Source organism: Heterocephalus glaber, unplaced genomic scaffold (assembly GCF_053883595.1).
Source record: "Heterocephalus glaber isolate CG9 unplaced genomic scaffold, H.glaber_assembly_v1.0 deba00000613, whole genome shotgun sequence".
NCBI classification, from domain to species: domain Eukaryota; kingdom Metazoa; phylum Chordata; class Mammalia; order Rodentia; family Bathyergidae; genus Heterocephalus; species Heterocephalus glaber.
Window position 1 is genome coordinate 1,193,269 of NW_028258152.1, and position 25,175 is coordinate 1,218,443.

Here is a 25,175-nt window from a genome sequence, read left to right on the forward strand (position 1 = left end):
CATTCACATGTGTATTTGTGCAACAGAGCCTTCAGATGTACCCTTAGTATTTAATATCTGAAACTAAAAATGTTATCATGGCTTTGATCCTCAAAAATATCATCTGTAAACCTGACTTGGCCGAGGCTGCTGGCTTTGCTTGCGCTGTTCCACTCGGAGGCACACTGCAGGAACATGGTGATCAGCTTGCTCTTTGTCCTTTTTTGGTAAAAAAGCTGAAGAACACCTGTATTTTATACTTTATTTAGAATTAACAAACTAACAAACAGTTACAGGGTAGTAACAACCCAGTACAGCCAGTGAGATGTTTCAGAATTTACATATTTACAGGCTCGGAGGCCTCTCCCCACCACAGAACGTTTTAGTCTATGTAGTCAAAGTCTTCCGGAATTCCAAAATTTTTATCAATTTTATTTTCTTCAAACCCAAATTTTCTTTTGGCCCATGATTTGATTGCAAATATATTATCTGTAAAAAACAGAGAAATATTTTTGAGAATTAAAAACAATCATAAAATATTTCAAATAGAAGTATCCTCGTTGTTCCTTTATTTACCTTACTCTTAGCTGCATTAACATAAGTTTCTCTATTTTCAAGAGTGAGGGCAGTAACTACAGATAAAAGAAGATATTTTATTTAAAACTCGGAAAGTATTTGCTGATAAAGAAACCTACCTTAAGGATAATACGAAGACGGGTAGGCTAATGGCATCTTTTCTGTTATTTCCACCAGAGGCCAGACTCAGCTTAGGAGCTGGGGTTTCTCGTCCCCAAAGGGAACACCTTCTCTCTGGACCTTTCTTCCCCGACCCGAGGGTAACGGATTCCAGACCTCAGGCCAGGGTGAGAGAGAGGGGGTAGCAGCAGGGAGAGCATCCTCCGGGACTGAGACAGGAGAAGATGTGTCCTCATCCCCAGGGCTGGGGGAGGGGGGTTAAAATGTATTTGCCACTGAAAAAAGCAGTCTATTTACTTAAAAGAACTTATCCCAAGGAAAGACAATAAATTGTGTACGAAGATTTTTGATCAAGATCTTTAGCCCAGTGTGACAACAGAGGGGAAAAAAAGCAATCTAATCATCTACACGTTGCAAGGGCACTCGGGCGGCTGAGGGTGCAGGGAAACCCCGCTGCTTGCAGTGCCCTGGGGGACCAAGGACCACAATGGTGTTCCTCACTTTCACACATTTCTGATGTACATCTACAGCTTTTTGTTTGTGCTGGGGACCAAACTCAGGATCTTTTCACTGAGCTACATCCCCTGAGCACTTTTGTTTTTTCTTTTTGGTACCGGGGAATGAACTCGCGACCTTGCGCTTGCGTGGCAGGCACCGGAACCACTGAGCTAAATCCCTGGCCCCTGAGTACTTTTTTTTTGTTTTTTGGTTTTTGGTACCAGGGATCAAACTCAGGACCTTGCGCTTTAGAGGCAGGTGGCAGAACCACTGAGCTAAATCGCCGGTCCCACCCTGAGCACTTTTCTTTTTTTGTATCGGGGATCGAACTCCCGTCCTTGCGCTTGCACAGCGGGTGGCAAAACCGCTGAGCTAAATCCCCAGCCCTTGAGCACTTTTAAAGAATTTTTATTTTATTCTTTGAGACAGGGTCTTGCTAAGTTGCCCAGGCTGGGCTCAAACTTGTAAGCTTCCTGCCTCAGCCTTCCAGAGTGTTGGGATTGTAAGCCTGTGCCACTATGCCTGGCCGTATATAACCTTTATAACAAAACTGTATCCTGCACATGGAAAAATAAGGGCATAAGGTTTCCTGGCTTGTTGGGGTGCTCTGTGGAATGTTTAAAGAGTTCTCTGGGGTGTTATGGGAGGAATCAAGTCACCCTCTTGGCCCCTACTCCTATGCTGAAGTCCTACCCCTCCATGACAGCATGTGACTACATTGGATATGATGTCCAGAAATGTGATTCTCTTAAAATGAGATGATTAGGTGGGCCCTATCCAATCTGACCACTCTGCACAACGAAGGGAAGTTTGGGGCACGGAGAGGCACTCACACAAGGAAAGACTCGAGAGCACAGGGACGGAAGCCACCCCGGAGGCCAACGAGAGGCCTCAAAACACGCGAGGCTTGCCAACATCCTCATTTGGCACTTTGAGTTAGGCAGAGGATAGCATCTATTCAGCATGGTGAGGAATTACATTTCTGGTGTTTTAAACGACTCGGTGGTACTTTGCTCTGGTATCCCTAGCAAGTTAATACGTGGACTTTGACCATTCTTTAATATATTGTTTCTAAGGAAGTTAACTCCAAGTATCAAATAATGACATTTCTGGAGTCAAATTTATTTCTAAAGTGTACATTATTGCCTCAAATAAAACAAATACTGCTAGTGAAATATCATTTCTTTCCATTAAAGACTTATGGAATGTCGAAAGATACTAAAATGAATCTTGACTCTTTGTAACAACCTCAAATAAATCTTTACTTTCCCTAACAAGTGAGATAGTAGAACAATAACACGAGGGCACCAGGACTGTTTAGTTTAGCCAGTGCCTGCACAGTCAGTACAGCCTTGCCAATCACAGTCAAGCATTTATAGAGGGCTCACTGATACAGAAGACAAGTTTTAAGTGTACTACACCTGTCACAGAATGTAAAGGGCCTATGCCTTTGAGCTACCATGATGGGGGAGGGAGGGCAGAGAGAGACAGAGGCAGAGACAGACAGACACCGAGAGAGACAGAGACAAAGAGACAGAGAGAGACAGAGAGAGAGATCATTACTTTACTACCAAACAATTCTGACCTGATGTGCGTGTTAGAGAGGAAAGATGAAGGATTACACGCACAGCTTTCAGGACAGGCTCAATGAATACATAAAGATTTCCAGGAAATGAGCGAACTCAGGCGACCCTGCTTGCAGGGAAGAGACTTCGAAGCTGGGTCAGGAGAAGAAAGCGAAGCCCAGACTGAGGCTATTCAGCAGCCTCTGCTGGAAGGAGTTTCTGCTTCATGTAAGGACAAGAAAGGATCTTATTATAAACAATCCATGAATGAAATATACACAAAAGAACCAACAAATACAAGCCTCTCTGCAACACTGTAATGGACCGATTCAAAGGCGGCTCTGATCAAATATTTCCTTGGGCCACGGGATGTCCCATTTAACATGATGCAATCCACAAGCTTGACAGTTCATTCGCTATCTGATAATCTTCTTGTCATGTAGACGTTTTTATAAATGGATACAGAATAATTTTGTTTTTACAGAAACAACTCTAAGACAGGCAGAATCTCTCTTAACTTATCCGACTGCATAACCAAGATACATACAGAATAGGCTGCTCAATCATCATTTGCAAAGAGCCTATGATGGATGGGGCCTCACAACATCTACCTGCCCATGCATTGAGATGCCTCTCGTGTGAGTACAAAAACTGCCATCCTGGGCTGGCTGTGGAGTGGCAGGCCCACGAGCAAGGCCCTCGCTTCAGCAACACAAACAATCTCTACTATCTTAATTATTAAGGTTTTATGTAATTTGTTAAATTACATTTAAAGTGTACTAACTGCCATAAAACATTTAGACTTCGTATTTCTGTATTTACATCCTGAGGTGATTTCTCATTCTATAAAACTGAGATACTGAAAGGCCAGGAATTAGCTCAGTGGCACCGCACCTGCCTTGCAAACGCAAGGTCCTGAGTTCAATCCCCGGTACCACAGAAACAAAACAAAAAACCTGAGATACTGAATTATTAAACAACATAAATATAAACAATATAAATATTCTCAATTCCAGACACATTTTAAGGACTCACAGAAAAAGAAACCAACCCTTAACCGATGCTATATAACTTTTAGTTACAAAAAACAATGATATTTTGGTTTTTTTTAAAGACAGTGAGGTTTTCTGAGGTGTAATCCACTCTCTCCCCATCTTCATTTTTCACAACATGTGTTTATGCTGGAAAGAATGAGTTGTAACCTCAAAAGGAAATACAGTTCTTAACAGCTGTTTCTGCTATGCTAAAAATATCTTCCTTCCACATGCTTTAAAAAGTTCCAGGTTCTTCTGCAGCTAAGACATGGAACGAGGGTGGGAAGCTCTGCCAACTGTATTATAATTTTGGAAGTTTTTGATAAGCTGAAAAACAACTGATTGTTTATTTAACACTTGGAATTTATGATGAATTGGAGAAAGGGTGGGCTGGGGATTTAGCTCAGCGGTTACACCGCCTGTCTTGGAGAAATGGAAAGGAGGGCACTTTTTGAGGTCTTCTTTTGAGACAGGGTCTCCCTTTGTAGCCCAGGCTGGCCTTGAACTCACGGCGATCCTCCTGCCTCAGCCTCCTGAGTGCTGGGATTACAGGTGTGTGCCACCATGCCCGGCTTCAGGGTCTGACATTGTGTGGAGCGCACAGACTGTCTCGCTTCATCCTCCCAAAACGCCAGGTAGATGCGATGCAGGCGGAACAGAGGAGGAAGCGGGCTGAGAAGCTGAAGGGGTCAGACAGCAGGCGCGGCGCTCCAGGTGGACTCCTCTCCAAGTGAAGCCCTGCACACACAAGTTGCCTGTTCCACCTGCCTCGTGCGCCGCTGTGTTGAGAACTACTCAGTCATCTCGTGACTCTTGTCCTCTCTTTGACCTAAGATCCACTTGCTACTCCTGTCACACTCACTTATATTTCTCAAACCCATAAAATATCATTGCATTTGTTACTTATTTGTACCTTACAAGACACATACACTTCATTATTCTCTTTTCTTTAAAGATAATTTGCTCTTTCTACCCTCCTCTGTTCTTATCACTGAAGCATTATATTACTTAGGAAATTAACTGTAATAATTAAGATTACAAGCTATAAGATAGTAAGGGGGAAACAAGGCTAATTTATGTTGATTTTACTAATCTGTTTAATTCTAAAATAGGCTAGGGAAAAATGATTTTTACATCTTTTGTGAAACACAGGCCTGGACAGGGCACCAGGAAAACCTGGCACAAAATCTGTGTTCTTCCAGTGACTAATCCCTTTTGACTTAACAAAGTCACTTTAAACTTTACATCTCTGCTTCAATCTTATCCATATTCCCCCACAGAAACATGAGGATGACTAATACACGTGAAGGCTTTACACACTCTCACCAGAATGGAAAAATTCAATTACCATTATTTTATAATTAAATTTTGAAAAAACATTAGTATAAATTTCTGGCAGGTTTTAACAGTATATAAATCACAGTAATCCCTATTTATTAACTTTTTCCTGACCCTATGCCACATACACAATGGCTTTTTTTGTGTGGTTTTTTTTTTGTGGTACCGGGGATCAAACTCGGGTCCTTACGCTTGCGAGGCAGGCGACGGAACCACTGAGCTAAATCCCTGGCCCCACAATGGCTTTTGAATTCTCACTTCCTAAAATGTCTTTGGTGTAGATGTGGGCGGGCACCCATTAGCACATGTTTGATGAGGCACTTACAGGACAGCTGGCTGACAGAGGAGAGAGCACACGAAGTGGGTCAGAGCTCAGTCTCGGGAAACAGAACAGCCGGACTTAGCTCCTGTTCCACAGCCTAGCGTGTGTGTGTGGCCTGGGACTCGGGGGCTGTTTCATGTCCAAAATGAGGGACGCCGACCTCATAGGGTTTGTGTGGAGAGGAAGTGAGAACACAGCGCGGAAAACCACTCATATTACTCTTCAGAGAGCCCTCAGGCCTCACCTAGCACTGTCAGGAAAACAGCTGTAGGGTTCCACGAAACTCTAAAGGTGAATTTGACATGAAATACACATGAAACATCAATTATATATTTCATTAATACATATGAGAGTTAAATGATTAGTCCAGGTGACTTACCTTGAGAGAAATAACACAAAAGTTAAACTGGAAGCAATTACTGGTTTTATAAAAATACACTTTAATAAAATGAATAATAATAAGATTTTTAAAAAATAACCCTTAGTAACTGAAAAAATTTCATATACAAAAACATGAGCAATGCACACATTTCCAGAAATACCTTTTCCTGAACAGAGCTAGCACCAAGGCATCTGAATTTCACATCACAGTGAATGTGGAATAAGTTTAACCATACATTGGCAATGTCATTATAATACATACCAGTCCATCTGTTAGCAGCGTCTTTGGCCACTTTATTTGCTTGACCTAAAAAAAAAGATACATAAAACTGAATCTAATTATTTATATATACAAATTACCTTGATCTAACTATAGATTTATATTTTCATACAAAATTCTTATAGTTTATAGATTTTATAAAACACACACACACAATAGCTTTCGAAAAAAGGCTCAAATAGTAAAATAATACTGTATCTTACAAACCTGCTCAAATTCCCAAGAAAATTTTAGCTGCAGTTCTATTAGCAATGAATAAATAGAAAGTCAATGTGAACAATTTCCCTTTCCAAAATGTCTATCACTGTAGTTGCTTCTTTAAAAACACGTTTAAACGGGCCGGGGATTTAGCTCAGTGGTTCCGCCGCCTGCCTTGCAAGCACAAGGACCCAAATTCAATCCCTCGTACCCCCAAAAAACAAAAAAAAAACAACCCCCGCCAAACCACGTTTAAACGAGATGTTTCTCAAACAACTTACTAAATGATAAAATAATTTAAATTTAATGGCAAAAATTTTACTGTATATATATCCTCAGGACATGATATATCTGACCTTAAAAAAGATTAGTGTTAAGAAAGTAGCCTTACAGGAGAATGCATTTTCTTTTATTTACACTTAAATACACATCTTGTTATTAATCTATCTGTACACATACTGCCTTCCAAGTTTATCTGCAGAGCATGGAACAATGCCATAAACACCTGTGCATACATATTACTTAAGAGTGATGGCGTTTAATTTTTGATTGAAAGATAATTTATATTCCACAGAATTTATCACATTGATATAATTCAGTGGTTTTTTATTTTCATCACCCAAAAGGAAACCTTGAACTCATTAGCATTTACTCAACATTCCCCATCTGTCCCTCCACTGATCTACATTCTCTCTCTGTGGACTACCTTTCTGTGGAACAAATGATCTATGCATCAGTGGATGGACATTTGAGTTGTTTCTACTCATATGAATAATTTAGTATCTGTGAATCTGTTTTCACTTTGTTTAGGTATGTATCTAGGAATAGAATTGCTAGCTTACCCAGTAACTGTGTCATTTTGGGCAAAGGATAAATTGTTTTCCAATATGGCTACACCATTTTACAATCCCACCAGCAATCTAAGAGTTCAATTCCATAAATTAAAAAAAATTATAGCCTTCATCCTGAAGATGAAGATGCATCTCATTCTGGTTGTGATTTGAATTTTCCAAATGACTAATATTGAGCATATTTTTGTGTGCGTATTGGTATTTGCATATTTTTCTTGGAAAATGTTTGTTCAAATCCTTTGTCCACTTTGAAGATTGGGTTGCCTTTATTGTGGAATTATACAAGTATTTTAACAGTGCCCAAGTCAAGCCCAAAGAAACACACACCTATGTTTTCTTCTAAGAGTTTTATAGTTCCAGGTCTTACGTTATATCTTTAATTCACTTCAGTCAATTTCTGCTTATGGTACGAGGTGGGGGTCAGATTAATTTGTTGTCAGGTGGACATTCAACTGCACCCAACACCATTAGTTGAAAACACTACCAATTGAATGGTTTCATCACCATGGTTGAAAATCAACTATTTATTTCTGGACTCTCAATTCCATTCCATTCATCCATATGTCTGTTTCTAAACCAGTACTATACTGTCTTGATCAATGTAGATCTGTAGTAAGTTTTATAATCAAGAACTTTGAGTCCCTCGACCTTGTTTTCTCAAGATATTTTGGCCATTCTGGGTCTCCTTTATTTCTGTATGAACTTTAAGATTAGTTTATCAGTTTCTGTAAAATAAGGAGTTGGGACTTTGACAGGTTTTGCACTGAAAATATGGATCAGTTTGGGAAGTATTTCCATCTTTTTTTTTGTGGCACCAGGGATTGAACTCAGACCTTGCACTTGTGATGCAGGCACCGGAACCACTGAGCTAAATCCCCGGCCCTTCATCTTAATAATATTAATAATTTCAGTTATAGATTGTTTATTGTTAGCATACAGAAATTCACATACTTTAAGCCAGGCACTGTGGCATATGTCTGTAATTCCAGCACTCTGAGAAGCTGAAGTAGGAGGCTCTCAAGTTGTAGCCCAGCATGTAGCAATTTAGTGAGACCCTGTCTCCAAATAAAAAAGCTCAGTGTGAAGGCCACAGGTTCAATCCCTAGTACTGAAAAAAACAAAAAGATTTTTACATACAGAGTTTGTATTCTGTAAACTTGCTGACCTTATTAGGTTTTTTTAGCTTTTTGTTTGGGTGTATATCTTAGTTACTTTCTTGTCACTGAGACACAATATCTGACACCCACAACTCTAAGGAGGAAAAGTTTATTTTGGCTCAGTTTGCAGAGGTTTCAGTCTTTAGTCGCCTGGCTCCAAGGCAGAGTGGCAGGACAGAGGAAACAAACAGCTCATGACAGGACAGGAAGGAAGCAGAGAAGAATTAATGGCGGAGAGAGATAAAGCCTTCCAGGCCACGGCCCCAGTGACCTACCTCCTCCGACCAGGCTTCACTGCCCAAATCACATTCACCTACCAACTCATCAGAGGACTAATCCATCACACTGACATGATCCAATCATTGGCCAAAGCCCCACCTAGAAGAGCATGAGGCTCTGGGGGCACGTGGAGATATAAACCCTAACAGTGTGCATGCTGTTACTGAATGTATATATACATACACATTCTACATAGATATAAGATATGCCATCTGAAATCATTTTACTTCTTCCTTCTCAGAATAAATACCTTTCTTTCTCTTTCTTCATCTTTTTTTTAATGTCTAATGGTCCCAGTTAAGCTTCTGGTACAGTGTTGAATAGAAGTGCTGTGTAGACATGGATGGGAAAAGCTTTCAGTCTTTTACCATCCAACATGTTGACCATGGATTTTTGTAGATGCTCTCCGACCAGGTTAAGTTCACTTCTATTCCTATTTTGTTGAATGTTTTAATAATAAAAGGCTGTTGAATTTTGATCAAATATTTTTATTTCACCACTTAGGATAATCATGTGGATATCTCCCCACTACCGAGCATTATTTTACAAATATGTTGTAAACTGCACCCCAAGTCAAAACACTGCAAAAGTTCACTATTTTTTACTTTGTCAGCCATTTCCCATGAAGTCTGCAAGCAACAATTGTAACAATTTTGCAAGCTTTTGTGGAAGGGCAAATTTTCAAAGATGCTTGGTTTACTATTTTTATTGTCTTTCAGGCATTTATTTTAAGAAAATTTCTTGAGTACTTCTGACATTTACTTTCAAGTATTTTTGTGGGAATTTAAATTTCTACCAGGTACTTGTTTTCTCTAGTCTCATTTAAATGTTAAGTAGTTATAATTTCACATTTAAAATAAACTATTGCTTTCACTTCTTGGATATTTGCAGTTAATCATGCCAATGTTTGTGTAATGATATGAGTAATTCAAATGGCATGATGAAATATAAATATTTCTTGCAGGCATTATTGAAAAATAAGTAAGAGATAATATACAGCCATACCTATACAAAGAATGGGTTGTGGTTATTATTAGCAAATTGTGTTCCAAAATAAACCATGACAGTCCTAAACTTGAGTGTTTCTAATATGCTCTTAATTGCTATTAAGAACAAAATCCTATTTGAATCAATTTGCAGCATTTATAATCCTTCAAGCTGGTACCATCTGTTCTGCCCTAACATGATAGCTAAAATCCTATGAAATCCCTCATTAAAAAAAATAAAGCACATCTAAAAACAGTAATTTCATTGGGGAGAGCTGGGCAGTAAACAGAGGTTAAAGTTTAAAGTTCTCTGAATGTAGTGAGAAGGGGATCTCTGGCCTCTAGAACTTAAATATTTAAATTTCTTAGATTTGTAGCTGTCATCAAATTGTAACAAATTAGCTTTTAGTTCTTCAGATATTTTCCTAGCCTAGCAAACTCCCTGCCCCAAATTCTCCTTGAGACTCTGGGTAGTTGTGTGCGTGTATGTGAGACACAGGATAAACCCAGGGCCTTTGCACTGAGTTACAGAGCCAGTTCCTTTTTAAAATTTTGAGACAAAGTCTTGTTAAGTCACCACAGTGACCAAGCTGGCCTGGAATTTATGATCCTCCTGTCTCAGCCTCCCACAGTGCTAGGATTACAGGCATGTACCACCATACCCAGCTAAGAATGACATTTTCATATTAAAATTTTTTGCTTCATTTTGGATAGTTTCTATTGCTGTATCTTTAAATACAAGACCTTTTCTTCTGCAAAAGTTAATCTGCTGTTAATCCAAACCACTGTACTTTTCATGTCAAACATCATAGTTTTCATGTGACGACATCTGACATTTATAGCTTCCAAGTTAGGTAGAAATACTTAACTTTTTGAACATGTGTGGTACAGTCATAATTGTTTTAATGTTCTGGCCAGTTTGGATTGATAGATTATTCTGTTCATTTTCAATCTTATTTTCCTAGTCTTTTACATGCCTGGTAAAATTAATTTGTATGCCAAAAATAACAAGTTTTATTTTGTTGAATATTAGATTTTTTATATTTTTATTAATATTCTTGAGCTTTGATCTGGGATGTGTTTACTTGACGATTAAGATGCTTTCAAGTCTGGGTCATACGGCTCAGTAAGAGGTCAGAGAAGAGCTCAGTCTAGAGCTGTTTACTCCCTTTTTTTTTTTTTCTTCAGTACCGGGGATCGAACTTGGGTCCTTCCGCTTGCACAGCAGGTGGCGAAACCACTGAGCCAAATCCCTGGCCCATGTTTACTCCCTTCTTGTAAGGCAAGATTTTCTTGTACTCTCTAATAAATTCCTTGTTAATTGCAAATTCTCTCAATCTGGCTGGTGAAAAATGAGCACTACTCTCGGCCCTTGGTGGGTGCCTGGCACCGTTCCTTTGAACCGCACCGTGGCTCTTCCTCGGCCCCGGGTAGCGTCCTCGTGTCCTCGAGGGGGCTGCACTGGATACATGCAGAGCTTCCTGGGCACCCCGCTCCTCTGGGCGCACCCCTTCCTGACTCTCAGTTCCATCTCCTCAGCTCAGGGAATCAAGCTGCAGGGCTCTGCCTGGGATCCCCTGACTGTGCCGTGGCCAGGAAACTCAAAAAAATAAGAGGGGACAATTGCAAGGCTTACTTCAGCTGTTTCCTTTCTGCAAGGATCGCTGTTTTTCACTGATATGAATATCCTGAAAACCACTGTTTTATATATTTTGTTTGTTTTTAAGGAGGGAGACCAAATCCAATCCCCACTACTCTGTATTGACTGGAAGAAGTTCTGTGTTTGAAGTTTTATGTTTTCTGTTCTAAAATTTAAAGCAGATGAACTGGACATTTCTCTATAAAAATACGAACTGAAGTTCGTCTAAAAATTCTCATAAGTATACAAACTTTGACAGATTATTTTTCCCGTTGGTAGTTGTGATTTTTCTTTTGGTAGTGCCAGAAACTGAACCCAGAGCTTCACACATGCTCGGGAAGTGCTCTGCCACGGACGGCATTCCCAGCCTCACTTTGTGGCTTTCATATGAAAGAGACCCTTGCCACGCACCTGCATTACGCTTACGGAATAATGTAATTACTCTACACATCGACTCTGTATAAAATATGTTGAAATTTTCTATAAGTAAAGTACACAAAAACAGATAATATTCTTTAGTTGAGTAAAAAAAACTTGCACAAGGTCAGGAAGCAAAGACTCTTACCTTCTCATTTCCCAGTAAAAAATAATTTATCTCGAATAGATTTATCATTAAAATTTTCCAGGATCCAAATACTGTACAGATCCAACTTTATGTGGGCACATAAATATTAAAAGATAGTCTCAGTCTAGCTGGGCGTGGTGGCACACACCTGTACTCTCAGCACTTAGGAGGCTGAGACAGGAGGATCACTGCAAGTTCAAGGCCAGCCCGGGCTACAGACAAGAGACCCTGTGTCCCTGTCTCAAAAAACAAACAAAAATCTAGGTCTGACATTGATGAAGAATGATAAAGTCTCTTAACCCACTGAAAATTAGAAAAATTTACTTTTCTTTTCACTTACTTAGACCTCATATCCTGCATAGCACTCATTCACGTGGGCATGTTTTCCTTGGGTTGGGAAGTAAATTACCAAACTTAAATCCAAGGGCCAAGACGGATACCAGAATGCAGGCAACCAGTATAAATTTAAATTGCACAGCTGCAACTTCCTCCTCAAATACGCTATTTCATACTTCATACAATCTTTCGCATACCCTCAAATGCCTTCTTCAAGTTTTATTACCTTTCTCTGAGGTGATGCAAGAACAGCAATACCTTAAATCACATGCCTGAAAGTCTTCCCACTTTGTGAATCAGTCTTGCATAATTCTCTGTCCCTGTCCATATCCTGCACCTCAAGATGACCCGTTGGTGTAGGATCACTATCAGTGTAGGTCAGAGTGGTGTAAGAAGCCTAAATAAAAGTTTCAGTCATTCCCGAGTGGACAGAGGGTAGCAAAATTATGAGGACTATAAAAATGGAAAGTCCCATTTTGGTGTTTTTTTTGGTACCGGGGATCAAACTCCGGTCCTTGCGCTTGCGGGGCAGGCGGCGGAACCACTGAGCTAAATCCCCGGCCCGAAAGTCCCATTTTGGAGGTGAGGTCAGTCGGGGGCACTTGCCCAAGGAAACACTTGTGGCAGTTCAGTGGGGACCACAGAGTTGAAAAGCTGGAATCCTGAATGAGTGTGGGTAAAGTTGCAGGGAATAAACACATAAAGGGAATGACGCAAGCAAGTAGAGGTGCTAATGCAAGGAAACAGTACAAGAATTACACAAAACTTCAATCAAGAAGGAAGGCAGGTCAGGGGTGGTGGTGGGTGCCTGCAGTCCCAGCAGTTGGGAGGCTGAGGCAGGAAAGTCACAAGCTTGAACCCAGGCTGGGCTACAAAGCAAGATCCTGCCTCAAAAAACCAAAACCAAATCAAACCAAAACAAACAAGCAAAAATCAAACCCAACCAATCAAATGACAAAAGCAAAAAAGAAGGAAAGCAGATGTAGAGTAATGTATGAAGGATCAGAGTTAGTTAGGGTGAAAACTCAGGTTGTCATGATCTGCTAGCGGGCACTACGGGGCCGATCCTGAAAGTCGGTTCCAGAGAGCATCAAATCCAGTCAGAAGCCTGTCCCGAAGCTAGTCACAAGACAGGCTCACGCAGGCCCGGGAGTAACCTCCATCCCGTCCCTCCCGCATGCGCTTGTGTTCACTGACGGCCACCTGACACTGGTTAAAGCTTTCAATCAGGTAAAGTGATAATGGTGCAGCCCCAGATTCAGACAGTTCTGCTGGGGATGATGAATACGTCTGAGGGCAGCATGTAAGGCATGTTTCCCTAAACGCCAAATTTAACAGAGATGACTGGCTGAGGGAGTTCTTCTGCCTCCTTCTCTGTGAAAATCACCCCTGCAATCAGCTGAATCGCCCCGTATCACCACTAAGCACGACTCTACGCGCATGAACAGGGTCTCCCAGGGCTGAGCAAAGTGAGGGAGCTGTCTCAAACTCAGGACCTTGTGCTTGTGAGGCAGGCCGTGGAACCACTGAGCTAAATCCCCGGGCCTATATTTTGTTTTTAATCCTTTGATCCCATTCACTTTCCTTACTTTTGAAATGTTTAACTTCAAAGTTGTCACTATTCAACGATTTGACATTGAGTCTCTTTATTAGAAATATGACAATATTTTCCTATTATGCTAAAATACAAAGTGAGAGCAGAGGACACAACACTGTTTTATAGCCTTTCTTTTCTCTTGTACCTGGAAAGTGCTTACCAGACAACAAGAAATGCAAAATCTTGTTCACTGCCAAGTTAATGAGCCTCAAGTTGTACTATAAACTTACGTATTTCTTCCACAACTTGTGGGTCACATTCTTTGTATTTTTCTACTTCTGCCTTAAGCTGTTCCCTTTGGTCCCGAAGTGAAGAAAGCTCTTTTGCTAGCATGGTTCGTTCTTCCTAAATTCAAAGTAATTTTATGTATAATTAAGACAACAAAATCCCATCTGTTATAAAGCAATACACTTTATAAACACTTTATTTCTTATCTATGACATAGTAGGCTTTAATATAATATTCATACAGTCGGCTCTCCATATCCACAGATTCTGTGTTCAGATTCAACCAACCACGGATCAAAAATATTCAAAAATTTATAAACTTACATCTATACTGAACATGTACAGACTTTTTTCTTGTTATTTCCTAAATAACAGAGTATAACAACAATTTACATAGCATTTACACTGGATTAGGTAGTATAAGTAATCTAGAGATGATTTAAAGCTCATGAGGAGCAAGATGTGTTGGCACACAACTGCAATCCCAGCACTCTGGGGAGCTAAGGCTCGAGTCCAGCCTGGGAAACTCCATGACTTAGTGAGAATTTGTCTCAAAATAAAAAAGGGCTGGAGATATAGCTCTATGTGAAGGCTCTGGGATTAATCCCCAGTAATGAAAAAAAAAAGCACATGAAGGGACATGATACAAAAATACTACCCTATTTGATGTGAGAGGCTTAGGCACCTGCAGACTCTGATATCCTCAGAAGGTCCTGAGACCAAGCCCTGTGGGACCCTAAGGGATGACGTGTAACACACATGCACAGTGTAAAAACAAGCTTGATGCTTATCTTTCTTTGAAACCTCAGACATCTTTTGTGCAACCCAAAACAAAAATCCAAACAAAAATCAAATGCAGACAAAGACTGTGGTAAAGAATTGTAAGACAAGCCAGAGGCAAAAATCAAAGTCCAAGTGGCCCGAATGGGACTAAGGTTCCTTGCTACCTTGTATTTTTGTTTCTACTTTCCTAATCTGCCTTTGGCTGTTCCCTTTGGTTCCAAAGTGAAGAAAAGTTCCTTTTGCTGGCATTTGTCGAGGAGAAAGCATATGCAGAGCAGCATGCTTTGAGAAATAAGGTCCAACAGAGCTCTTTGCAATGACAGAAATGTTCTAGACCTGCACTCTGGGCATGTGGCTACTGAGTATATGAACTGGGGCCCCGGTGACCGAGAAACTAAATTTAATTGTATCTTACTGTAAAGAGCTGCATAGAGTCAGTATGTGTTGTATTAGCAGAGCACAGATTTACGATTATAAGACAGTGATCATTATTTGCCATCAACACCTAATTATATGTGTTTCAAAGGAAAACAGAAGAGGCTAATGAAGAAAGGAGAAGCAGAAAGGAGAGCATCCGTACGAACACCATGACAGCTCCCAGACTCTCTGAATCAATCCCATCTCAGTTACTGGCACTGAGACCTCTGCAAGATGACTGAACTCCTCTGTGCCTCTAGTTCTCCAGATGTAAAATGTACACAGTCCGAGTACAGCCTCCTCAGACTGTGGGCAGGATTTAATACATGTAAGAAATGCATTTAGGGAAGTACCTGCCTGGCTTGTAGTAAGCACCGTGTCCCTGCCATCTTTTCAGCAGCATCGCATCACCAAGGACAATACCTCACAGAGGGGGAGACATTTCTGAAAATCTACTGGCTGGCGAAACCTCATCTTTTCAGGAGCCTTTCCCAGTTACTGCCCGCCTCTGATACCCAAGGCTCCAGCCGGCTCTGTGGCTGGTTTTCCCCTGGCTGCACTGATCTGGTGGATTGAGTGACACTCGGCAGACTGGCTGACAGCTTTTGGGCACGCACACAGCGCCTCTATAAGTTATTGTCAGCGTTGAAGAAAGAGGATCAAATAAGGTGGTAATTACTACAGTCACCAGGGAAATGACAACAGATTTGGGCTGTGCCCAGAATTTAATTTCCCTTAAATATGCTACAGAAATTACCATTTTCTAAGGTCTACCTGTGACTGTGCTGCCTACTAACATGAAAAAATATATGCGAAGTAACTGCGAAAGCAACAAAGCCACTGTAACCCTGTGATGTGTTCCTTTCTGTAGTGTAACAAGTTTTCAGGTCACTTTCTTTCACAATCAAGTGATATGGGGACCTAAGTGAAAAACTTAGTGCTTCATATTGATTTCCAATGCCTTAAAAGTATTTTTCTAAATCCATTCTTGAGATAATGACAATAGATAGTGATTTTTAGAAATCTCTAACACAGTGTTTTAAAACACACTTGCACTTTAAGAAATAAAATGGGTTGGGCTGGGGTTATAGCTCAGTGGTTCCACTGCCTGCCTTGCAAGTGCAAGGTCCTGAGTTCGATCTCTGGTACCAAAAAACCTCCCAAAACCAAAAGAAATAAAATAGGTCAATACTCATTTCAATAGTTAGAAAATATTACAAGGCCACAAGAATACTATGTTGATCATTTACAGTTTATGTGTCAAAAAAGAAAAACTCTGAAAAAGTGTAAATATTTAATAGGTCTTACCATGTACCAGACCATCTTGTAACGCTTTGCAAATTTTAACTAGTTTAATCCACATAATAACCCAGTGAAGTAGATTTTATTATTCCCCATTTTACAACCGACAAAACTGAAAACAGTTAAAGAGATTTCCAAACTCCAGCAGTTTGGCTCCAGGGTTTATGCTTCAGTGCTAATCGTCCGAATACTCTCTCTCTCCCTCCCTCCTTCCCCCCTCTCTGTCCCCTGACAAGGCTCTCAATCCCCAGCACCCCTCCCAGCAAAACCTAGATTCACAATTGGTGAATTCTACCAGGTCAAACACTTCTGTCCTGTGTCCCTTGCTGTGATGAAGCTCTGTGTTCTTACAAGTCTGTTTAGAATTGCAATTATTTTATTTATTTATTTTGGTCCCAGGGATCGAACTTGGGACCTTGCACTGGCGAGGCAGATGGCAGCGCCACTGAGCTACATCCCCACCGTAGAATTGCATTAAATAACAGAAACAAACTTACTGTCTCATGTCGGCCAATTTTTGCTTTCTCGATGCTTTTCTGCAGGTTCACTTGTCTTTGGCTTCCTTCAGACAACTAGAAAATCAAAAACAAATAAAATGGCTTGCTAAGGTGAACTCTGACCTGGAGTTTATGAAGACAAAATGGCATTTTTCTTGGGCCCAGCTCTATGTCACACACACACAAAATCAGACTAACCCAGAAACTAATTTTTTAATTTGACAACAAAAAACAAAAAACAAAAAAACAAAAAAAACAACCCAAAACCAAAACCAAAAAACCAAGGACAATGAATTATTGGAGTAGACTGAAAAAGTTTTAAATATTTTCTTATCCATGAAGAAAAATAAGTAGTCTTCAGTCTTTTCTATATAATCCTCACTTACTAAATTTCCTACCTCAAGCGGTACGTGGTGGCACATGCCTATATCTCAGCACTAGAGCAGGCAAGAGGATTGCAAGTTGAAACCCAGCCTGAGCAGTTTAGAGATTTAGTGAGGTCCTGTTTCAAAATAAACAAATAAAAAAGGTCGAGACGTGTGGCAAAGTAATAGAGCACTTGGCTATAATGGGCATGACCGTGGGTTTGATCCCTAGCATTGCAAAAAAAAAAAAAGAAATTATATTTTATAGACTCAAATTTCATTTCACTTGTGACTAAATTTCTAAAATGCTACACTTTGTTTTTTTTCCCTCCCTCCCTTCCTTCTCTTCCTTTCCTTTCCCTCTTCTTTCTTCCTTTCTGTGCTGGGGTTGAATCTAGCAACTCTACACTAAACTACACCCCCAGCTCTTTTTTAGTTTTGAGAAGTCTCGCTAAATTGCCCAGGCTGGGCTCAAACTTTTGTTCCTCCTCCCTCAGCCTCCCATAGTGTTGAGATTACAGGTGTGCAGCACCAGGCCTAACTTTACACTACATTTCTTTGAAATTTGTAGTACTAGAATTTGTGTCACTGGGCTGGGGATTTAGCTCAGTGGTTCTGCCGCCTGCCTCACAAGTGCAAGGTCCCAAGTTTGATCCCCAGTACCAAAAAAAAACCCAAACACAAAGCAGAAAAGGAATTTGTGTCACTAACAGTCAATAATAAACGTAATGCTTAATATTCCTAAATAAAGTACTTTATGAACTGCACACTTTACATACTCAACTCAGGAGAAAAAAAGTCTTTCAGCCTTCTGCCTATTTTAGGTATGTTTTACGTATCTTAAAAGTGATTATTTTTCTCAGCTTAGAAAGGAGATAAATCGTATGTGGAAATGGATTAAATAATGCCAGTATAAAGAGACTACAGATATTAAATGTTCACAAGCATGTGACTAGGCCTGCACCAAAAAGGACCGGCTAATGCAAGAACTGGGTCCCCTTCTCAGTTTTATTAATCTCACCTGGGTGCATAAATAAATCACAGGAAATTGCTACCACTAAATTCTCTACCACATATTTGGCTATAAACTAGTCAGAATTTCCATTCTTGCTTGGATTAGAACCTTCTTAAAATATATTCTATACCTTCCTCATTCTTGAGGTGTAAACATTTAGGAAGTAATTAATGATTGGATGAATTTAATTTCTATTAGCAAGAAACTGAAATTTCATGATATAATTAGTAAAACAGACAAGGTGAATAATAGAGATACCCTTCTGCTTAAAATTCGGAAATACTTCCTTCAAAACTTTGGCAGCTTTACTCTGGCCTTGGGAAACCTTACACTTCCGAATATGCATAGAGAATGTTTTAACTTTAACTTTACTGGTTCTTTAGTCATGGATTCTAATATATATATAGCACAAACAAGATCCATCAGCTATGCCAAAGAGACACTATCACCAAACCAGTTGTTTCTCTTTTTCAGTGTAACTATCTTCCTAAAACAAACAACAATTAAAAAACAAAACCAAACCAAACCAAACCCTGACTTAGACTTAAGAGCCAATATAAGCTTTCAGGCCCTAAATTTAGCAGAGATCTAGTTCTTTATAACAAGAGTTCCCATTTATAAAATGAAGCCATGCTTAAAAAGTTAGTACTCTACTTTGAAGGACCCACCTGAAATAATTTTAAAATGTAACATTTAAACTCAGGAGTAAAGGATTTTTCCAACTAAAACACACATTTTTTTACATTAAAAATGTTTTAAAATAACCAGACAGGAAAATATTACCCAAAAGGCAATAATTATATAAAATAAAACCAATAGCTGGAGAATATATATCTTAATTTGACTAATGAAGTGTTTTTCATTTATTGTGTTTTTATTATTTATAATTTAAAGGCATTTGAAAGAGTTCATTCAAGAATTCCTTAATTCTGAAAACAACCCATGTATTCTGAATGTGAAGCGCTACATACATGAGTTGTCAAGTACGTTTCTTAGTAATAGAGGGAGGCACAAATGATGTTATCAAAGGAAAAGCTTCTGCTAATTATCCTAAGTGCTGAAATAGTTTGCTCTGACTCAACAGTGAAAGATTCTTGGCTCACTGCTTGCTTCTTGAGATCTCACCACTGGAAACAATGAAAGCAGCTCTTGTTAGGCAGCCCTTTAGTATCCGTTTTCCATCCTCACAGCTATTAGAAGCATTATTGCTATCATCTCTAACATGGGCCTTGGAACTGAACCAAACCCAGGCCCCAGGCAGAAATGCTGAGATCTTTAGCCATGGTGTCTTAGTTTCTCATGGCAGGGACAAAATAACTGACATCCACAATTTTTTTTTTTTTTTTGGTACCAGGGATCGAACTCGGGTCCTTGAGCTTGCACGGCAGGCGACAAAACCACTGAGCTAAATCCCTGGCCCCTGACACCCCTAATTTAAAGGAACAAAGGTTTATTCTAACTCATAGAATAGAGGTTTCAACCCATAGTCAGCTGGTTCCAAGGCAGTGGGGCATGGCAGAGGAGAAACAGTCCATGGCCTGGCAGGCAGGAAGCAGCAGGCCTTCCTTCTTCCCCTTTTTAGTCCATCCAGGCTGCAAGCCTATTGGTTGGTGCTACCCATACCAGGGGTGGGCCTTTCCTCTGCAGTAAATCAATCTATCATCCACACCCAGAACTATGCAAAACCAATCAGTGCACTGATCCAGTATCACACACTCCTGATCCAGTCACTCCCCAAAGCCCCAACTATGAGCTCATGAGGCTTTCAAGGGACATCTAAATAGAAAGCCATAACACATAGTATATTTTTCACATGTCCCAGTAACACCCAAACTTTGGCATGTATCAGGATAACCCAAAAGGTTTGTTGAAACACAGGTTTTTCTGAATAGTAGAACTGGGGTAGAGTCCTAGAATTTGTATTTCTAACATGTTCCCAGGTGACACCAAATCATCCTGGTTACCATAATTTTGAGAACTACTGATCTAAACAAAAACATGTTTCCTTGCAGTAACAAAGTCAACTAAAATACACATGATACTAATATGTGGAAAAATATCTAGTTCATTAAGTTAAAAATGAATTACAGTTAGATATTGTAGCCTAAACTAGTAAAGAACAAGAAATATACAAGGGCCAGGATTTAGCTCAGTGGTGCCACTGCCTGCCTTGCAAGCGCAAGGTTCTGAGTTTGATCTCTGGTACCAAAAAAAAGAGAGATATACAAAAATCCACATTTTTGGCCGGGCATGGTGGCGCATGCCTGTAATCCCAGCACTTAGGAGGTTGAGGCAGGAGGAGCACCATGAGTTCAAAGCCAGCCTGGTCTACGTAGTGAGGTCAGAGACAGCCTGAACTACAAAGCGAGACCCTGTCTAAAAAAAAAAAAATCCACAATTGCAAAAATAAAAATGGGGTGGGTTCCCTGCATTTAAAAATTGTATACACTGGGCTGGGGATTTAGCTCAGTGGTTCCGGCGCCTGCCTCGCAAGCGCAAGGTCCCGAGTTCGATCCCCGGCACCAAAAAAATAAAAAATAAAAAAAGGTATACACCAGGCCAGGGATTTAGCTCAGTGGTTCCAGCACCTGCCTCGCAAGCTCAAGGTCCCAAGTTTGACCCCCAGTACCAAAAAAAAAAAAAAGGTATACACCATAGGATTACTTCAAAGACCAAACTTTTCTGGCAGATTTCTATAACGTGAAACCAGAACCAACTATAACCAGTAACAATAAATCCATTCCCAAATTTCACTAAAGCAAATAATTTTTCAAAATCTAGTAATTCAGAGCAAAGAGCAGCAGCTGCAAAACAACAAAAACTACCTATAATTAGTAAAAAACAGATTTCATCTTTAAAGTTGAGATCTGACACAATGCTTCTCTTTGAATGCATTTCAGGCCACCTATTTCAGACACTCAGGGGAAACATAATGCCCATCTTTTCTAAAGGGCAATTCACTGCCTGGAGGAATTACCTATTCATATGTGAAACAGAAAGACTGATTCAAGCTAGCTGTGTTGAATTCTGATTTACTCTTTTTTAGAAATGAAGAAATTTCAAAGCATTAAGGGAAGAATACCAGCTTTTCATAGGTGGGTAAGAATGTTAAGGAACAGAGAATGAGGAAAAGAGATAATGACAAGAGCAACTAGATCATTCTTACTTTATTAAAATTAATTACTATATTGTGGAAAAATAGGTTCTATGTTTTTTGTTACACTTAAAAATAACTTGCTTTATATTTTTATGTATTTAAAGTCTTGTTAGAACATATATAATTTTAAAATTTGCATTTTTAATAAAAGGCAATATTCCACTTAGGAGCTGATCATAAACAATGAATCCTCTAAAGATACATTTATACAAAAAGATGGAAGCAATGTAATTGTCTCAACATTAATGTTAAATCGCTATTTCATAGTATGGATGTGTTACAATTATGAAACCAAAAGAGATGTGTTCAAATAATTCTTTTTTTTGTTCAAATAATTTTTAATGACGCTGAAAGATTCTCAAAGAATAAAGCCAAATTTTTAAAAAGCTGGAAACAAAACTACAACTCAGTGAAAGCCTATCTATGACAAACAAACAAAAAACAAAACTCAAGGGCTGGGGATTTAGCTCAGTGGTTCCAGCGCCTGCCTCATGAGCGCAAGGTCCTGAGTTCAATCCCCGACACACACACACAAAAAAACACCTCAAAAAGCACACCAACAAAACTGCAAGAAAATGCACAAAATCTAAACAACAGTTGTCTTTACATCATGGAATGTGCTTTCTAAGTTTTTTATATAATAAGCATAAATAATTATTATTTCCAAAACACTTTTTATAATATATACATGTATTCTCAAAAGATTAAAATATAAATATTCTTATTTTAAGACTCAAACGATGCAGAGCACTTAAGAAAATCCCCTTTGCCTCTTCAGTTCTGCACTCTCTCCACAACTCCTTCCAGAAATGACCCCTATAAAAATCCTTGTATGTATCCTTCTGTCTTATTCTTTTGCTTTCCTTCAGATACATATGAGTATGGATATCATTTCAAAACATGGATGGGTTATCCTCTATGTAATACCTTGCAGTTTTCCATTTTCAGAGAAATTTCCATGTCAGCATGGTTAGGTCTACTTCATTATATACATATAAAGACAACAAAAACTTTGTTTTTAGAGCAGTTTTAGGTTCATAGCAAAATTATGCAGAAGATATATATGTGTTTTCTATACATCCCTGACCCTACAGATACACAGCTTTCCCAACTATTGAAATCCTGTACTAACCTGTATATTTGTTACAATTTATGAGCCCACACTGATGTCATTATTTAGTCCATAGTCTCTACTAGGGTTCATTGTGTTGTACATTGTATGGATTTTGACAAATGTACCCATCGTTACTGTGTCATACACAATTTTCACTGCCCTAAAAATCCTCTGTGTTCCATCTACCATCCCTTCCCTTACTCCCCAGCCCCTGGCAGCCACTGATCTTTTCCTGTCTCCATGGCCTTGCCTTTTCCAGCATGTCATACATGTAATCACACAACATGCAGTCTTTTCACTCTGGCTTCTTTCACTGAGCAATATGCACTTAGTTTCCCCAATGACCCGAGCCAAACTAAGACTTGTACTAAACTGAAGTGTGAGAGATTATTCATGAGGTGAATGCATATAGCTTTGAAAAACATAAAAATTAACAAAAGCTAAAATTGAAGTTGTTTGTATCTAATCTATTTTTCAGAGTTACAATATAGGAAAATTACGGTCACACATAAATATAAACACAGGGAAACCTTAACAAGACTCCAAATCTGAATCTGATGAAATGCAGGCCTACAACATTTGAATCATCCCCTTGTGTTAAATAAGAGCTGTACTTTTTTTTCAAACAAAAGAGCACCCAACTAAAAGGTTATTTTTTAAACTTGTAAATTCACAGAGTAACCAGAGATATTATTGATATTGAAATATAACTTATAAAACAATGATATGCTTCTGGGGCACAAAACAGGCCAAATAACTTGAAATTAAGGTTGTTCTGGGAAATTAGAGATCCACATGATCCTGACTGCCACCACCTGGTGGCACGGCATCTAAATTGTAGGTCTAGTTGTGGAGTAAATCTTTTCGAGGTTGGCTGATTTGCAGGGGGAATATACTTTTAAAGAACGGCTATCACAAACCTGTATCTCCTATGGACCATAGGAGAGTGTTTGGGGATGGGATAGGAATTCTACAGCTGGTCTAGGGTCAACTTTTCAACCTTACCGCCACGAAGCTCTAACAGTAAAAAAGAGTAATTCCTAGGGATGTTGGAAGCTACCTCCCACAAAAGCAAAAGACACACACATATATAGTCTGTCTTCGAGTTCTACCATAAAAGCTCATGAGTTCTCACAGTTACAATATTAAGTATCTTTATTTTTTATTACTTTAAATTGCCAACCAATAAAAACCCTTTATAATAGTGTGTATGTCCCTGTCTTACCTCCAATTTTGGGTCATTCAATCCCAAGAAATATACATTTATTTAATTTTTGATTTTCCAGGCCATTATAAAACATTCAACTTAAAAAGCACAGCTTTTGGAGGTGGGGGGCGCAGACAAAGGCTTGCTAGCTGTGCTGTCCAGGCTGCCCTCGAACTCCTGGCTCATGCAGCCCTCCCACCTCAGCCTCCTGACACCGCATCCAGCTTGAGGGCATGACTTTTTTTAGCTATAATTTGGCAGACCCTCCATTCTCTCCCCAGCCCTGTATTTGGAAATGAACCCAGGACCTTTTGCACTGAGCTACACCCCTGCTCTTTTTCATGTTTTATTTTTAGCCAGGCTGGGCTCAAACTTGGAATCCTCCTGCTCTAGCCTCCCAGAGTGATGGGATTACAATGTGTGCCACCATACCTGGTTTCTTTCATTCTTACCAGGACTCCAATTTTTGTTCAAATTAGAGAGGCAATATGCTCAGAAAACAGGTCCCTTCGCAGAGCATGAACTATGTTTACTTAATTCTTCCCAGTGTGTGCACTGGAAGTGTAACTCAGACCCAACCAATGGAAAAATAAAGGGAATTCTACTTGGGCAAGGGAGCAGTCTACGATTTTCCTCCTAGATTAAGAAAAAAAAAAAAAAGACATACAAGAAGAAACTCCATCTTTCTTCCTGCTTTGGAGACAGTGTCAGGGGAGGACATAGTAGTGGTTAGTAACCACTTGCACCCAAAAAGGAAAAGCCAAGAAAATATCGCAGAAGCCAGTCTAAATCTGACATGAGTGTGTGTGGGGTCAGGCAATCCTGAGACAGGCCACCTCCATGCTCCTTGTTATATCACACAGTGAATTCTTATTATTTATGCAAAGCTGGATCTACATATCTGTTATTTATGACTAAAAACATCCTGATTTGTGTATATTAAAAAAAGGACAAAAAATGTTAGCAGTGTTTAGTATTCAATGACAGGTTTATAGGCAATTAAATTTTCTTTTTGATTCTTTTGATCTATGGTGAATAAATTTTAAATTAAAATGCAAATGTTAATATTCTAAAATATTAAAACATTGGGCTGGGGATTTAGCTCAGTGGTTTTGCTGCCTGCTGCACAAGTGCAAGGACCCGAGTTCGATCCCCAGTACCAAAAAACAAAACAAAACAAAAAAAATAAAATATTAAAACACTGTTATTTTGTGGCATGAAAAGTTTTCACTTGCTAATGTCCTGTTAGAGATTAAGTCTAAAGTGAACTAAATGGACACAGAGAACAGATGCATAATCTATACAGGAGAACTATATACACTAACAGAAAGTTGACGGCTACACTTAAGTGCCTGGTAAGGAGTAACTAAGGATAAGAAACATGGGCTGG

The 25,175-nt window shown here is 39.4% G+C and overlaps 1 protein-coding gene across 2 annotated transcripts in view; it reads right to left on the minus strand.

Moving 5' to 3' along the window:
* Positions 1-227: 227 nt before the first annotated feature.
* The window catches only part of Mnd1 (meiotic nuclear divisions 1), a 43,794-nt gene continuing 18,846 nt past the window's right edge, over positions 228-25,175 (minus strand). The window contains exons 5-9 of one of the 2 annotated variants that reach the window (XM_087205768.1): positions 16,928-17,002; positions 13,932-14,046; positions 8,094-8,250; positions 6,076-6,120; positions 228-468 (exon numbers count right to left, since the gene is read on the minus strand). In XM_087205768.1, the coding sequence (XP_087061894.1) occupies positions 6,108-6,120; positions 8,094-8,250; positions 13,932-14,046; positions 16,928-17,002 (360 nt within the window). In that variant the 3' untranslated portion in view covers positions 228-468; positions 6,076-6,107. The remainder of the gene's footprint in view (positions 469-6,075; positions 6,121-8,093; positions 8,251-13,931; positions 14,047-16,927; positions 17,003-25,175) is intronic. The other variant, XM_087205769.1, reaches the window with a different exon arrangement.